This window comes from Podarcis cretensis (assembly GCF_951804945.1).
Source record: "Podarcis cretensis genome assembly, chromosome: 12".
Classification (NCBI taxonomy): Eukaryota; Metazoa; Chordata; class Lepidosauria; order Squamata; family Lacertidae; genus Podarcis; species Podarcis cretensis.
Window position 1 is genome coordinate 44875180 of NC_137181.1, and position 16759 is coordinate 44891938.

At 42.2% G+C, this 16759-nt stretch overlaps 1 protein-coding gene and 1 long non-coding RNA gene across 4 annotated transcripts in view; one reads left to right on the forward strand and one right to left on the reverse strand.

Moving 5' to 3' along the window:
• The window catches only part of GADL1 (glutamate decarboxylase like 1), a 103534-nt gene that overhangs the window by 51950 nt on the left and 34825 nt on the right, over nt 1–16759 (reverse strand). For all 3 annotated transcript variants that reach the window (XM_079947345.1, XM_079947344.1, XM_079947346.1), the window contains exons 9-11: nt 13906–14022; nt 9245–9309; nt 8910–8991 (exon numbers count right to left, since the gene is read on the reverse strand). In XM_079947345.1, the coding sequence (XP_079803471.1) occupies nt 8910–8991; nt 9245–9309; nt 13906–14022 (264 nt within the window). The remainder of the gene's footprint in view (nt 1–8909; nt 8992–9244; nt 9310–13905; nt 14023–16759) is intronic.
• On the forward strand, nt 1976–13452 carry LOC307199562. The gene is made up of 3 exons (XR_013832061.1): nt 1976–2741; nt 9078–9131; nt 12819–13452. It is a non-coding gene; the product is annotated as an uncharacterized lncRNA (long non-coding RNA).

Sequence of the window (16759 nt, forward strand, 5' to 3'; positions counted from 1 at the left end):
CAGCAGATGGGCTGCCTCTCTCCCTGCTGGGACCCTCTCCGGCATCGCTTTGGAGCCTTCCCTCCGCCTCTGGCTCCGATGGCAGTTCCCTGACAACATAGAAAGGAGAAACTGAAAGAAAGAGAAAGCGAGATACTGTAAAAGGAAAATAAAGAAAAAAAACCAATGTGGAAGGACATGTGAATCCAGAATTGGCCTCCACAGTCACTTACGGACTCATTGTTAAAACTGTGTTTATGGAAGACAATCTTACTTGGCTACGAGTGATCACCAAAGAAGAAGATCACTCAGGGAGCTACTGGTAGACACCCCATGTTTCCCAAGATGCTATGTTCTGACCACTGAGTCACAAAATTGTGAAAAATTGTGAAAAATGATACAGAGAAGGGCTTGAAAGAGTAATAGGATGAGGAGAAGCAAAGTCTCTGCATCAATCAGGTACCAATTCTGCACCAAGGAACACCAAATGTTTTGACTACGAAATCCTGCACACATATGGAAGTATGGAAATATTTGGAAATGCATTAGAGGCGCACAGGTCAGAATGGAAAGTTGTGGGAGAAGGATACAGATTGATAACTGGGCAAGAGGCGCTGAGCAAAAAAGTCACTGGAAGCATGTAGTCAGAAGGCGCTGGGGAGAAACAGAAGAGCTAGAAAAGAGAATTAAAGCCAGTAATGGGGGCGATTTCAATTCTGATTCAGCTCTGTCCAATAAGTTGCTTTTGGAAATATAATTGGCCTGCAAGCCAGTGTTCAGGTTAAAGATATCCTGCCCAATTTCCCAGCAGAGCGTGAAGGCTATAGAACCGCACACCGATTCATAATGATATTGCCGAATATCATCTCACAACGGAGCACACAATCCACTTTAAAATTGAATATAGAAGATGTCCACTGTGAACAGACAGAAAATAAGTTTAGTATTTGATGGCACTTCTTGGCACCTCTTCTTGCCTGTCTGCTGCACGAAAGGGTTTACAAGGACTCTGACATTACGCCTAATGAAAGTGTCTGTATTTCTATAACTGAATGTACAGCCTTTAATCTGCATTACAATATAGCACAGATAGCTCTGTCAAGCTTATAATAAAACAGAGGGGGGAATATGTCAAGGCAAAACCTAAAACATATGCATACCAGACACAAGCTATTCAGCATCATGTACAAAACACAAGTCCTGGATTGAAAAGGAGCCAATTTTCTCATCTATGGGTACTGACAGGTTGGAACAGGCTTCCTCTCTGTGTATCTATCTTTTCAATATTCATCTACTAAAACATTTATACCCTGCATTTCCTCAACAAGGAAGCAGAGTGAATTAAAACAATAACTTAAGCATTTTTAAAACCATTCACAATAATAATAATTACCTAAAGCAGTTATAAAGCACTAAAACAGCACACAATAGTAAAAGTAGAAACAGCTTTTAAAATTTTTTTAGCCAGACAGCTTCTGACAATTAAAGCTACAGTACTTAAGGAAGAGAGGGGTGTGTGGGTAGCGCTGTGGTCTAAACCACAGAGCCTAGGACTTGCCTATCAGAAGGTCGGCGGTTCGAATCCCCGCGATGGGGTGAGCTCCCGTTGCTAGGTCCCTGCTCCTGCCAACCTAGCAGTTCGAAAGCACGTCAAAATGCAAGTAGGTAAATAGGTACCGCTCTGGCAGGAAGGTAGACGGTGTTTCCGTGCATTGCTCTGGTTCACCAGAAGTGGCTTAGTCATGCTGGCCACATGACCTGGAAGCTGTACGCCGGCTCCCTTGGCCAATAAAACGAGATGAGCGCTGCAACCCGAGTCGGCCACGACTGAACCTAATGGTCAGGGGTCCCTTTACCTTTACTTTAAGGAAGAGAGGAGCCATTTATAGTCCTAAAAGGGAAAGTTTTAACAATCCTTTAGGGAGGCCATTGGAGAGAGAAGACTAGATGTCAATCGGTCTTCTTCTAAATTCAGCATCACTAAGGGAAAAGGTTTAAAAGATGCAAAACACCCATACCCAATGTAACAAAAGAACCTGCCCACCCCCTATTCTAAATCAGCATCCCGATTCTACTGTGGCCAACCAGTTGCCTTTGTTGACCCAAACACAGCACATGATAGCAATATCCCTCTCCGACAGTTCCGCAGAAAGTGGCGTTCAGAGGCATTCTTCCCATCCTGGAGGCAGCATCTAGCCATTGTGACCAGCAGCCATTGATAACCTTAACTTCCACGGGTTTGTCTTCTTGGCCCTTTTAAAATCCATCTATCCACCTATCACTACATCACATGGAAGCAAATTCCACCAGTTTAACTATGTGCTTGAATGTCAGGGACTGGACTGAAGGGGACGAGATGGAGCAGGAATGGTGGAGATCGCCGCCCCACTTCTCCTGAAGCTTCTAGAGAAGAGGAAGGCAGTGTTGAATTACAGCAGTGGTTGGAGGAAGGTCACAGCTCACAGACAGACGGACAGAAGAGTTGGAAGAAAGGAGGGGGAAGACAGAGCCAGGGGAGGCAGAGCAGCCAGCTGACACGTTCTCACTGGAGAGTATTTCTGAACCCCTTTTCCCCAGAACTCAGCGTTCGTTGAGAGTGCAAGAGCAAAAGACTCAGAGAAAATTAGCCCCTGGCAGCCACTGTAAGGGGAAGTGCTGTTGCTAGGAAGGGAGGGGGAGGAGCTCAGTTGGAGAGACGCCATTAATGGGAGACGGACTGCCTTCCTTCGTCTCTCACTGTGATGATTGAATAAACTCATTAAGTAAGAACTCTTCTTTGTTTTTCTATGCTTTTTGCTGTGATTGGAGGAAGGATAGAATTCCCCGAAGCCTGACATTGAACAATATAGATAGATCAATGGAAGTCTCTAGGATAATATTTATATATCTATTGATTTTAAAATAATAATATTTATATACCACTGTACAGTGGTACCTCAGGTTAAGTACTTAATTCGTTCTGGAGGTCTGTTCTTAACCTGAAATTGTTCTTAACCTCAAGCACCACTTTAGCTAATGGGGCCTCCTGCTGCCACTGTGCTACCGCTGCACGATTTCTATTCTCATCCTTTTTTTTTTTTTAAATAAAATTTTTATTAATTTCCAAATTTTTTAACATAAACAAAAACAACATAAAAACAAACACAAAAACTCATATTTTCTTAACCTTATTTCCATAACCCTCTTTTCCCGGACTTCCCCATACCTTTCCCTTTTTGCATCCTTAATTTTAAACCATTATTCAGCAACCCTTCTTAACCAATTAAATGTAAATTCATTCTCTTTTTCAATTCCACCCTAAAATTAAACACAATTTTCCGCTGCAATTCTACGTCTTCTTTTCCCTCAGCATTTTAGCACTCCTCAATTTTATAATAGTTCTTAAGATACATCTTAAATTTCTTCCAATCTTCTTCCACAGTCTCTTTCTCTTGGTCGCGGATTCTGCCGGTCATTTCTGCCAATCCCATAAAGTCAATCACTTTCGCCTGCCATTCCTCCAGCGTGGGTAGCTCTTGTGTCTTCCAATACTTTGCTAGAAGATTTCTATTCTCATCCTGAAGCAAAGTTCTTAACCCGAGGTAATATTTCTGGGTTAGTAGAGTCTGTAACCTGAAGCGTATGCAACCTGAAACATATGTAACCTGAGGTACCACTGTATCAGGGGGAAAAATCACAGCCGTTTACAGCAGTATGAAAACATAAAAACCGGTCGATAAAATCCTAAAAAGTTAACAGCAGAAATAAATTAAAAACAAACACCAACTGACCATTGTGGGGGTGTACTCTTAATTGCCTAGCAGAACAGGAAGGTTTTCAGCAGACACTTAATATCAATGTGCAGTTTGACATCTCACAAATGGGTGGCTTGCAGAGACTCCACGGGCACCACAATTCTAAGCAATTTGTGTGACAACCTCCCTGATCCTGTGATTTTAACCAGGGTTGTCATAAGATGGAAGAAATCTCTGCTGATTAAGCAAGGATTTTAGACCTTGATGCATATAAGTTTGCGTTACAGTGGTATCTCAGGTTACATACGCTTCAGGTTACAGACTCCGCTAACCCAGAAATAGTGCTTCAGGTTAAGAACCTTGCTTCAGGATGAGAACAGAAATCGGGCTCCAGCGGCGCAGCAACAGCAGGAGGCCCCATTAGCTAAAGTGGTGCTTCAGGTTACGAACAGTTTCAGGTTAAGTACGGACGAATTAAGTACTTAACCTGAGGTACCACTGTATTTGAAAAATAGTTCTAACGAAAAAACAAGACACATTCTCTGTTTTCAGATGATGTATCACAGCAGGTAGCATCTTGGAAGAACTTCTCTCTTCTCTCTCACCCAGGAAGCAATGCCTCTCTTTATCTACACTTTTTAGAGCTGACAGGTGGGCCTTTTCATCTACAGGGTTTTTTTTTATAGTATTATTATAGTAGTATTACGAGATTTGCTGCCAGGTTAACTGAGGACCTTTTTTTTCAGTCAATCAAATTGTTTTCAAACAATTCACCTAACCAATTAACTGACTAAACATTGCAGCCCATCCCATCAAACTGACAAATAATTATACATGGAAATTAAGAATGAGCAACACTTTGCCAGCAAGAAGCGACTAATCTTCCTCATGAAGACGGATGGCTGCAGTAGAGTGATTAACAATGCAATCCTAGACATGTCACCTGGAAGTTAAGGCTTCATGTATTCAATGTGTCTGGCTCCCTATTATGATTGTGGGTTGCAGTATCAGGAAATGAGCTTGGAGCCAGCAAGTCCTCTGGCTGAAATCTCACTTCAGCAGTGACCTCATGGCGGCCTGAGGCAAGCCCTAACCCCTTAGCCTTAACCCAAGAGGAAATAAACGAAGAAATCGAAACATTGACTCAGGAAATGGAGCCTGCAGATTGAATGGTGAAACGGCGAATATATCATTATGATCAGGCATGTCCATAGTCCATTTCAGGGGCCTAATCCGGCCTGCCGGTTGGTTTAATCCAGCCCCTGTGGCAGTTTACTTCCTGGGGTAAAACCCTAAAAAAAGCTCAACAACTTCAATCCTAAAAACAGGTCACTAACTGGTTGGCCCTTTGGTCGCCTCTCACGGCCCTTCATTTCATCAAATCTTGCCCTCTTTGAAAAAAATTTGGACATCACTTGTTGAATGGTTTATTTAAATATTAAGGTTCGTTGTATAGCAGATGCTGTTAAATTGTGTTAATTAAGCTGTGTCAGCAATTGGGTATAGTATATAAAGAGCAGTGTGTGCCTCTCTCAGTACCCTGGTGAATGGGTCGATGGATGGGTCATACTCATAGATTTAATGTAAGAGGAGTTTTTGTTTTTGTAATTAAAGCCAAGCAAAATATATTTTTGCGTTTCTTCATTGTTTCCTGAACGTGTGGTCTCCCCAGCACGCTTTCTGCAGCGCAATTAATCTGCTAAATACGCAACGCCGCTGACTTGGATAATATCTCAAAACTGCAGGAATTCAACATGTGTGTACTTTCAACCAGTTCCAAGTATGGAAACAGGTATCTTTTCAAAATACTGTATACCTTAAAGTTCTTCCCATCTTTCCTTTGCAAGTGTCTTGGTTGTTAGCAACTTTGGATGAAGAATGAAGAATTGGGGGTATACGTATGAACCCAGCCTTACAGTGGCCATGGATGTATCTTCTTGTTTTGATTCCATGGCTATTGCTGCCCACCTGCCATCACTCCCTTCATCCCCCCCCCCCCATGACCTCAACACTGCAGAAAACTAAATTAGCAGTTCTCTGAGAAACTGTGTCTCGGAATACTAATTATGCAACATGGGAATTGGAAAGGTTTCCCGGTTTGCAAACATTATTCTCCGGTGTGGAATGCGGCCTTTCAAAGTTGTGGAGCAGACTTCCTGATGCAATTTCTGTCACCCTTGTCAGCTAAGCTTGAGCCACATTGTGCTTTGATACATAACCATATTTTCTTTTTCCATGTAATGCTTTTTGTTCTTTTATATCTGCCCACCAATGCACGAGTATCTCACATCTGCCTAGCCACTGGTATATGGGTATACGGACGTAGAGTTAAGATGCAAATGAAAACTCAGCAATTCTAACGTGCTACCCAAAGCCTGCTGAAACAGGGGCTCTCAACGTTCCTTACAATGCTGATGAACAATTCATGTACATTATGAACTATGTGCATGAAACATCTTTCCCTGCCACAGTGAACAGGGAACTCATGCAGTATTTCTATATGTACATTCTGCTCTATGCCAGCACAGATCTACTGGATCCAAAATAATTACCAAATCATATGAAAAAATAACCTGGTCGCTGAATTTACAGAAATCTGGAACCTTTATATATTTGATGAACCAGGGTGGATAAAAATCAATGATTATTATTTTTTTTAATCAGATTTTTTTTAATTTAAATTGAATTTTTTTTATTTAAATCAGATTTTTTTTTATTTAAATCAGATTTTTTTTATTTAAATCAAATTTTTAAAATAAAATGCTTTTGGAGGAAAAATCTTTCTAAAGATAGTTTTCTATTTATGTTATAGTCCAAAAGCTATTCATCAAGAAATGATTTAAGTTTTTCAAGTGTGCTAAAACTTAGTAAGGTTTTTTTAAATAATTGTTTTACCACATCAGTTAACAAACATGGATACATATGCTATACTGTTATTGTTTTAGTTAAATAAATTGTTTAAATTGTTATTAAAGAAATGATTATTTTTCTCCTTCCATTAAAGTACAGCAGAAAAGTTGTCCAAATATAAACAGTTAACATGCTAAACCTCACAATAATTTCATAATTTTCTGTCAATGTATTTCTAATAGTATAACCAAATCAGTAATTTTTGACATAACTGTAAAAACTACTTTGAAAATTTATCATTCCAAAAATGAAACCTTCATCTGGTTGTAAATATTAAGATTATACCAGCAAGAATGAGTCATTCTGTAAAAAAAGAGAGATTTAAATCAAGTCTTACTGACTAGTGATTTAAATCATGATTTAAATCGATTTGATTTAAGTCAAATCCACCCTATGATGAACAATATTGTGATTTGGAGAGGCAGTCAAGCATCAACTTTTGGTATAAATTTTTAAATGACAATACATCTATACCATGTTTTTTCAGTACAGTGAACATTTTATTTTCTAAAGGATCTCAAACATTTAAAGGTTGAGTGCCAGCCTACTTGGTTATGATTCTCCTAGCTAAACAGGTAGACACTTAAATGCAAGCTTGTGGTGACAGGGTTCCTTTAGGGAAAGGTTTATTTTAACAGGACATCCTGGGAGACATTGTGATCTTCCCCAACGCTTCCTGTCAACGTAAGACACCCAGCAATTGCTTTGATTGATCTGTGCTTTTACAATGGATTTACTAATCTCTGCATTTCACTGCCTCTGCATCCCAAGCGCTTTCCCATTTCAATCAATTTAAAAACCCTTTCACCTTTTTTGTTAATTCAGTGACAGTCCAACATGCCTTCCCATATTTTCCTAAGCGCCTAGGGCTTGCCGATCGAAAGGTCGGCAGTTCGAATCCCTGCGGCGGGGTGCACTCCCGCTGCTCGGTCCCAGCGCCTGCCAACCTAGCAGTTCGAAAGCACCTCCGGGTGCAAGTAGATAAATAGGGACCGCTTACCAGTGGGAAGGTAAACGGCGTTTCCGTGTGCGGCTCTGGCTCTGGCTCTGGCCAGAGCAGCGATGTCACGCTGGCCACGTGACCCGGAAGTGTCTCCGGACAGCGCTGGCCCCTGGCCTCTTAAGTGAGATGGGCGCACAACCCCAGAGTCTGTCAAGACTGGCACGTACGGGCAGGGGTACCTTTACCTTTACCTTATTCATTTAAGTCATTATTTTGCCACAAATGCATTTAACTTCTAAACACTTCCTAATCACATTGATTCAGAAAAGAATGAATATATATATATATATATATATATATATATATATATATCAAATAGAATGATAAAACGTTAACTGTATCTATATTTGTAGACTCCAATATAAATTTCTTAAATTTGATCCAAATTCAAACCTATTTAAAGTCATGCAATCTATTGCTAAGGGACACAGGTGGGGCTGTGGGTTGAAACACAGAGCCTAGGACTTGCCGTTCAGAAGGTCAGCAGTTTGAATCCCCACGACGGGGTGAGCTCCCGTTGTTCGGTCCCTGCTCCTGCCAACCTAGCAGTTCAAAAGCACGTCAAAGTGCAAGTAGATAAATAGGTACCTCTCCGGCGGGCAGGTAAATGCCGTTTCTGTGCGCTGCTCTGGTTCGCCAGAAGCGGCTTAGTCATGCTGGCCACATGACCCGGAAGCTGTACGCCGGCTCCCTCGGCCAGTAAAGCGAGATGAGCGCCACAACCCCAGAGTCGGCCACGACTGGACCTAATGGTCAGGGGTCCTTTTACCTTTACCTTAATCTATTGCTACTTGAAATGGGCATACGCACAGTCCTAAATTAGCTAATCAGAGCTGCTAATTTTAAAATACAGTGGTACCTCAGGTTACATACGCTTCAGGTTATGCACTCTGCTAACCCAGAAATATTACCTCAGGTTAAGAACTTTGCTTCAGGATGAGAACAGAAATCGCGCTCCAGCGGCGCGGCAGCAGCAGGAGGCCCCATTAGCTAAAGTGGTGCTTCAGGTTAAGAACAGTTTCAGGTTAAGTACTGACCTCCAGAACAAATTAAGTACTTAACCTGAGGTACCACTGTACTGGCAAATAAGTAGAAGTTTGAGTGTCATTCACATGCAGAAATCAGGTATTTCCCGTCACCCCTTATCAGCCCCTCATGCACTGTTTGCACTGTCTGCAATGTTATGCTTTTGTACTGGAAAACCTAAGTTAATTTATCTATTTTCTCAATGCAGCAGAAACACACTTCAGTTGCATTTGGGAAATTAAAAAAAGAAGACTTACGGAACTGTCTTTCACCAGAAGGGCGCAACACTGGATCCCTGCCATTAGCATCTTATGAGGATTCCATGCCACCGAATTGGCTCTATGAAAGTGATAAATGGACAAAAGCAGAAAATTACTTTGCAATTGCAGTGTGATTGCATATGATATAGCAGACTTTTTCTCCAGGTTTCCAATCAACATCCTCATAGTGACCATGACACAATCTATCCAAAATGAAACGTGAGTGTCTGTGGTTTCAATGAGGAAATGATGGTCTCCCTGAAGCCAATGAGACTTCAAAAATGCTTGCATTTGACTTTAATTATCCCCTTTCCAAATTAAATGTCATCTACCTGTGGATGCCTTGCAGAAGTTTGCGGTGCTTCCTTGACAGCAAAGCTGAGCCTCCCCACGATGCCTGTGGAGATATTTATTAAAAGTTATAAAGTGTTAGTTCAGCACTGTATAATTTTATTATTACTCTCATTATAGGGTTTTAAAAGTTTAGATGGCAGGGACGGTACGGACTGGATTCTCTTGATTATGCCACTCATTTCAAACAATCCAAAAGAAGATATATATACTGGCTTGAATAAGGCCTCACTTACACAAGGACAGTATGTCGACGTAAGTACCTTCTCTGAGCTATATACGTACGTACATGGCATGGATCAATCAGTCTAAAGTTTGTTCGAAATTCTTCAGAAATATTATACTATTGTTCTGCCAGCAGAATAAGTTACAGAACACTGAACAGCTGAATAAAACCAAAGGTGTTTGTTTACATGAGTAATCATGGAAACTAACCATAACTAGTGAGAATCTTCAAAATGAATTCTGGAAGAGTTATATTCCCATCTCTTTATCTGTTGCATACATTCAAGCAGAATGAATTATTATCCAGCAATTATTCTATCTAACTTGATATTACATATCCTCCAACATTCTTTCAATGAAAATGGGCGGCTGCCAACTCATGTAAAAACATAACGAAACATTAAACATTTAAAAACATCCCTAAGCAGGGAAGTTAGATAGTTAGTTAGTTAGTTATCTCTTTGGCTCAGGGGTTGCATAACCCCATACCCTTCCAACATGAAAATAGCGACGTCCTAATGAAAAGGGACGCGAGTGGCACTGTGGGTTAAACCACAGAGCCTAGGACTCGCCCATCAGAAGGTTGGCGGTTCAAATCCCCACAACGGGGTGAGCTCCCGTTGCTCGGTCCCTGCTCCTGCCAACCTAGCAGTTCAAAAGCAGGTCAAAGTGCAAATAGATAAATAGGAACCGCTCCGGCGGGAAGGTAAACGGCATTTCTGTGCGCTGCTCTGGTTCTCCGGAAGCGGCTTAGTCATGCTGGCCACATGACCCAGAAGCAGTATATCAGGGAGAGGCAAACGGGAAAAGATGAAGGGACGGAAACCAGCAGTTATAGAGAGCCTAAAGAGATTATCAGCAGCTTGTCATCTGACAGTCAGTCTGACGTAGAGGGGGAGGAGGATGAGCCGGGGACAAGTCATGCTGTACACAGAGGAAGTAAGGGGAGGAGTTTTCGCCGACTTGCATGCTGGGTGCGGAAAAGGAGGAAGTAAGATTAGAGGGAGCAACTGCGCACAAGGGGAAGGAGGCTAATGGAAACGCTGGAGATGTACGTTTGAACTTTGTCAAATAAATCAATTGTTTGGAACTGGCTGGGAGCCCAGAGTCTTATCTATGGCCAGCTGGACAGCACTAAGCCTCTGACACAGTACGCCGGCTCCCTCGGCCAATAAAGCCAGATGAGCTCCACAACCCAAGTCGGTCATGATTGGACCTAATGGTCAGGGGTACCTTTACCTTAAACTAAGGAAAAGTGGGACATTCTGGGATCAAATCAGAAACTGGGACGGCTTCTTTATATCCAGGACTGTCCCTGGAAAATAGGGACACTTGGAGGTTCTTGAATTATTGTCAGTTTCAGGAATAATTGTGACGCTGGACTGCTTTAGGAGGAAGGGAAGAATTAAAATTTAATAAATAAATTTACTAAATGATAAAATAACCAGATGACACACACAGCCACTACTGAAGCTGCTATGCCATCATGGAATATGTTCTGAAGTTGTGGAATACTCATAAGCATTCTACTTGCGCAGGGAGAATTTAGAACATGTGGAAGGTGAAAGGCCGTTTCAGCAGAAAAGGTTGTTTCATGGGATTTAGGAACAAGAGAGCAGACACATATAGGATCATGCTGTATATAACCTTGGGTCATAAATAACAGCCTATATTTGGTGATCTGAATCTGCTCCCAAGCCACTGCAAATTTAGCACATTTTATATATAGCTTTTTCTCAGGAGGCCTGGACAGAAGAGAATGATAAATTACAGCAGACATGCCCTTGATAAGACTCTGCATGCATCCCTCTGGGATCAGCTCATACCTGGAAGACATTTTTCCACATCCTTAAACACACAAAGAGACTACTTGGGCAAACTCTGCAGAGAAATCTTCCCACCACTTCTTCCCAAGGGAATCAAATAACATCCCTAAGACAGCTACATCAGCCGATGGCATGAAACGTAATACTAGGGAAGCAATTTATTTTTAGCTTCTCCAGATGATTTACTCTGAAGAAATAAAGAGCCTTATCAAAGGCATTATTGCCAAGCAATCAACAGCTCACTGATTCCGAAAGAAGCCACTTTTAACAACAAAAGGATTTGCATATTTCCAATAACCCATCTGCAAGAAGATCAGGAAAATAGCAAAAACTCTCAAATACAGGTTTTTTTTTTTTTGGGGGGGGGGGGGAGCTTACCAAACTTTCAGGTTATGTTAATCCTCCTTAGCTGTGTTTGCAAAAACTGCTTTACTGAAAGCCTACAGTAATACCACTTAGGTAATTTGAAAATTATTTAGTCATTCCCCATGAATGGATACTTCTGCAAGTCAGACAGTTTTGGAATGTTTAGGTGTTAAGCAAACAGAACTGTGCTGGAATTCCCATAGCGAAACCTACTGGAAGAAATCATGATAACAAACTTTTTATATATATAAAAGGATGGAAATGGTTTGTTGGATATTTACAGATAAATTGTAAACGGATAAAAACACTGGCAGGATTACTATAATAACCTGCAGCTATATAAGGGTGTGTATGTATGTGTGTGTATATGTGTGTGTGTGTGTGTGTGTGTGTGTGTGTGTGTGTGTATAAAGAGAAGATAAATAAATGAGTAAGTTAATTTGGATATGCAGAAGATATTAAAAATAAATTTAAGGAACCTCAGAAAGAGGGGGAAGGAAGTCAAGTTTTAAAATTAAAATCAGTGAAAAGTATATATCTGAAAAGTATAAAGGTAAAGGTAAAGGTACCCCTGCCCGTACGGGCCAGTCTTGACAGACTCTAGGGTTGTGCGCTCATCTCACTCTATAGGCCGGGAGCCAGCGCTGTCTGCAGACACTTCCGGGTCACGTGGCCAGCGTGACGAAGCTGCTCTGGCGAACTGGCACCAGAGCAGCACATGGAAACGCTGTTTACCTTCCCGCTAGAAAGCGGTACCTATTTATCTACTTGCACTTAGGGGTGCTTTCGAACTGCTAGGTGGGCAGGAGCTGGGACCAAACGAGGGGAGCTCACTCCGCCGCGGGGATTTGAACCGCCGACCATGCGATTGGCAAGTCCTAGGCGCTGAGGTTTTGCCCACAGCGCCACCCGCGTCCCTCTTTTTTTTAAAGGAATTCCCACAGAGAAACAATGTATTGTTAAAGGATAGCGCCACTGGCAAAGAAATGGAAATCTAGGAGTCATTCTAGATATTTAGGATAAATAACTCAACATTCACGAAACAATAGGATAATAACATCCTAAACACCATCGTCCTGGACTCAGGAGACCAATGGCTCAGCCAACCAGACTAATATTTTCTGACTAATTTTTTCAGGAGTTCAAACAGATATGGGGAATTGCTCTCACTGGGAGATTGCAAGCAGTCTTCAGGCTTCAGAGCTTTCCCCTAATCCTCTCAGAGTTAGGGGAACACAGTGCCTGGATGAAGTCCCCCTCAAACTCCCCTTCTCCCACTGAAGAGCCTATGAAAGAACCGCGAGCACCTTGGAGGAATAATAAAACAAAAGGTTGTGTTATGTCATACACAACCTTTGAGGAAAAGTCCAAGTCTACAAAAATGAACACCCTGAAGATTCCGGGCCCCACAGAGATTAGACTGACCTCAACCAGAGACAGGGCCTTTTTGGCCGTGGCCCCAGCCTGGTGGAACGCTCTCTCACAAGAAACCAGGGCCCTGCGAGATTTGACATCCTTCCTCAGGGCTTGCAAGACAGAGCTGTTCCGCCAGGCCTTTGGTCAGGGTTCAGTCTGACACATTTCTCTTTGTATAAGAATAAGCACGCAGGAGGGTTCCCAGCCCGCTCACAGGACCTTATAATATCAGTGGAAATAGTTGGTCCTGGCGAGTATTAACCGCTTTCAGTTTTAACCTGAGGATTGTCATTTGTCCAGTTTTAATTTTAATTTATTTGAATTAATTTTGGGATGCATTTTAGTTGATTGATTGATTGATTGATTGATTGATTTTATTGTATTATTTATATGATGTTAGCCGCTCTGAGCCCGGCTCTGGCCGGGATACAAATAAATTATTATTATTATTATTATTATTATTATTATTATTATTATTATTATGCAGGTAAGCTGTTAATATTACACCATGAAAACTAATGTAATGTGGTACAGGGCTTAGATAGTGAAAGTTACTAAATATGTCTGAGCAAAACAACCTCTCAAGCTAAGCTACATCAAAATAAAGATACTCTGAACTCTTCAGAGAGAGACAGTCCACAGATCTATTCATTAAACAAAATGTAGTTCGGTTTTTAGAACACCATTAGTTGGGTTTGCAAAATCGGCTGCACCCCCCCCCCCCCCAGCACGTGTGAGAACGGCTCCGCGGTTAAAAAGAAGGATTAATAAAGTGAAACAAAGCACAAATGTTAATAAAACTAACTTACATCAACATGCAGCCAAAGGTCATGTTTATCGCAGATGTCGGCAATTTCATCCAGAGGATCAAACGCTCCCAGAACTGTGGTGCCAGCTGTAGCGCTGACAAAAAATGGTGCTGAACCCTGTGGAATGATCCAAAACAAAAGATTGTTTGCACTGTTCAAATTCTCCAGTGAGGGTGACACGCTAAATACAATAAGGTCTGGGAATCTAGGACAAGACTAACAATGTCTACATTTTACATTCTCAGCAGGTCTTTTAAAAGTATTCTATCCGAAACATTGGAAAAACCTGGGTTACTTAAGTGCCAGAATGTCAAACATCGACTGTCAATGATCAATGCTCTCTCGCGGTCTGGTCCCAAAATCTTTACACATATGTCACTGGAAGCAAACTGATTCTCTTTCTTTCTCAAATTCAGGTTGGAAAGATTTCTGTTATGGCAGGGCTAGCTTAAGACATTTGCGGTACCTGAAGGGAAAAATCCAAACTGCAGCCTAAGCAATGGTTCACCCTCCCAAGCAGTGGAAAATATAACCAAATAAACAACGGACAATTTCCTGCCTTTCAGATGCTACCAAAGAAAACCCGCTCCCAGAAAATAACCTGATGGTGCTGGCATGTTCTGCTTTGCGGCAAGGCCAGCCCAGCCCTGCACAAGACTACTGCGATATTTCAGATATTTCAACTGATTGGTTGGGTCAACTTTAAAGGAGAAGTGGGTTCTTCTGTAAGGGACAAGTTGTGCCTGGCATTTATGCCTTTCTGAATTTTATTTTTTTGTTTTGTTTTGTTTGGAATAATATTTTATTAAGGGTTTTCTTGTTTTACAGTGTGAGTGTAATGCCTCGTATTTTTTTTCTCCATGTAACATTTTTACAAATCCGTTTCATTTGTTGAGGCATTAGGGGGAGAAGAAAAAAAGAAAAAAAGAAAGGGGGTGGAGGGAGGGGAGATGGATGGGGATGGGGTCGGGTAGCGGTGTTTCTATTATGCTTAATGTATGTAGAGTTTGGTGTCAGCGTGCTTGTGTTGTTCACTTGTGTTCCTTTGGTGGTGAGAGAGGTTGGGGTTGGCCTAGGGTGTGATTGTTTGTTTGTGATTGGCTGTGGTGGTCTTTGTTTTCATGTGTGAGTGGGTGTTTTGGATCAGGTTAGCCATATTGATTTGTATGCTGTTGGTGGATTATTGTCATTGTCCTGTTGGGCTGTGTATGTGATAAAGGATCCAACTATTCTGGACAACAGCCATACAAGAAATATGTAAAATAACTAAGCAAGTATTAGACTTCACCCCAGAATTGGCCCTACTAAACATCTTCCAAGACAACAATGCCCATTTACACCACAAAGAACTCATGCCTTTCTGAATTTAATGTGAATCAAAACCAGCAACTGAGGCATGTGGGGGGGGGGAGTATCCAAACCTTTCCTCCAATGCTATGGTCCTAATAAACCTGCCCCCCATTCCAGATTGCAATTTGCTTCAGGGGGGGGAGAGTGATATTCAGCAAGCTCACCGCATGGGAGACAAGGGTCAATTGCTTTTAAATGTAAAAATAATAAACCATCCCCTTCCTGTGTGCCACGATCCTGATCTGGATCAGAAATCCGAGGGGCTATTTCAGATTCCCCCCCCCCAAAGGTCACATTGCATGCAGTAACTAGGGGGTGCATGTCCCAAAAGAGCCTTGATTCTTTGTGAGCACTCCAAACACAAATGGACTAGCCATTCTAAGCAAGTGAGCACAAAAAGGGATTTGTCCACTATAAGGGGAGAGTGCCCTCCAGCTACTCAAGAGAATATCACATTCCCACCAAGGAGGGAGATTCAGTATGGGTCCCAGTGCTGGTTGATAGACCAAACCCCAGGAGTGCACACTAATGGTTCCTCGTCATCCTGTGACAAGTGGGGTGCCACAGGGTTCTGTCCTGGACCCGTTGTTGTTCAACGTCTTTATAAAGTCAGGCATAGGCAAACTCGGCCCTCCAGATGTTTTGGGACTACAACATCATCCCTGACCACTGGTCCTGTTAGCTAGGGATGATGGGAGTTGTAGTCCCAAAACATCTAAAGGACCGAGTTTGCCTATGCCTGATAATGCACTTGAATAAAGGTATTAAAGGTAAAGGGACCCCTGTCCATTAGGTCCAGTCGTGACCGACTCTGGGCTCATCTCGCTTTATTGGCTGAGGGAGCTGGCATTTGTCCGCAGACAGCTTCCGGGTCATGTGGCCAGCATGACTAAGCCGCTTCTGGCAAACCAGAGAAGCGCACAGAAATGCCGTTTACCTTCCCGCCGGAGCAGTACCTATTTATCTACTTGCACTTTTGACGTGCTTTCGAACTGATAGGTTGGCAGGAGCAGGGACCGAGCAACAGGAGCTCACCCCGTCGCGGGGATTCAAACCGCCGACCTTCTGATCGGCAAGTCCTAGGCTCAGTGGTTTAACCCACAGCGCCATCCGCGTCCCGAATAAAGGTATTGGGGGGGATGCTAATAAAATTTGCAGATGATATCAAACTGGGAGTGGTAGCTAATGCCACAGATAACAAAATTGGGATTGAAGAGGACCTTAACAGACTGCAGAACTGGGCCCAAACTAACAAAATGAATTTCAACAGAGAGAAATGTCAGGTTCTACACTTAGACAGGAAGAACCAGCTGCATAAATATAAGGTGGGGGACACCTGGCTTGCCAGTAGTACAGATGAAAAGGATCTAGGGGTCTTAGTAGACCACAAGCTTAACACGAGTCAACAGTCTGATGCAGAAGCAAAAAAAAGCCAATGATATTCTGGGCTGCGGGGACAGAAGTACAGTGTCCTGATCAAGGGGAGTCACAGTAACGCCCCAAT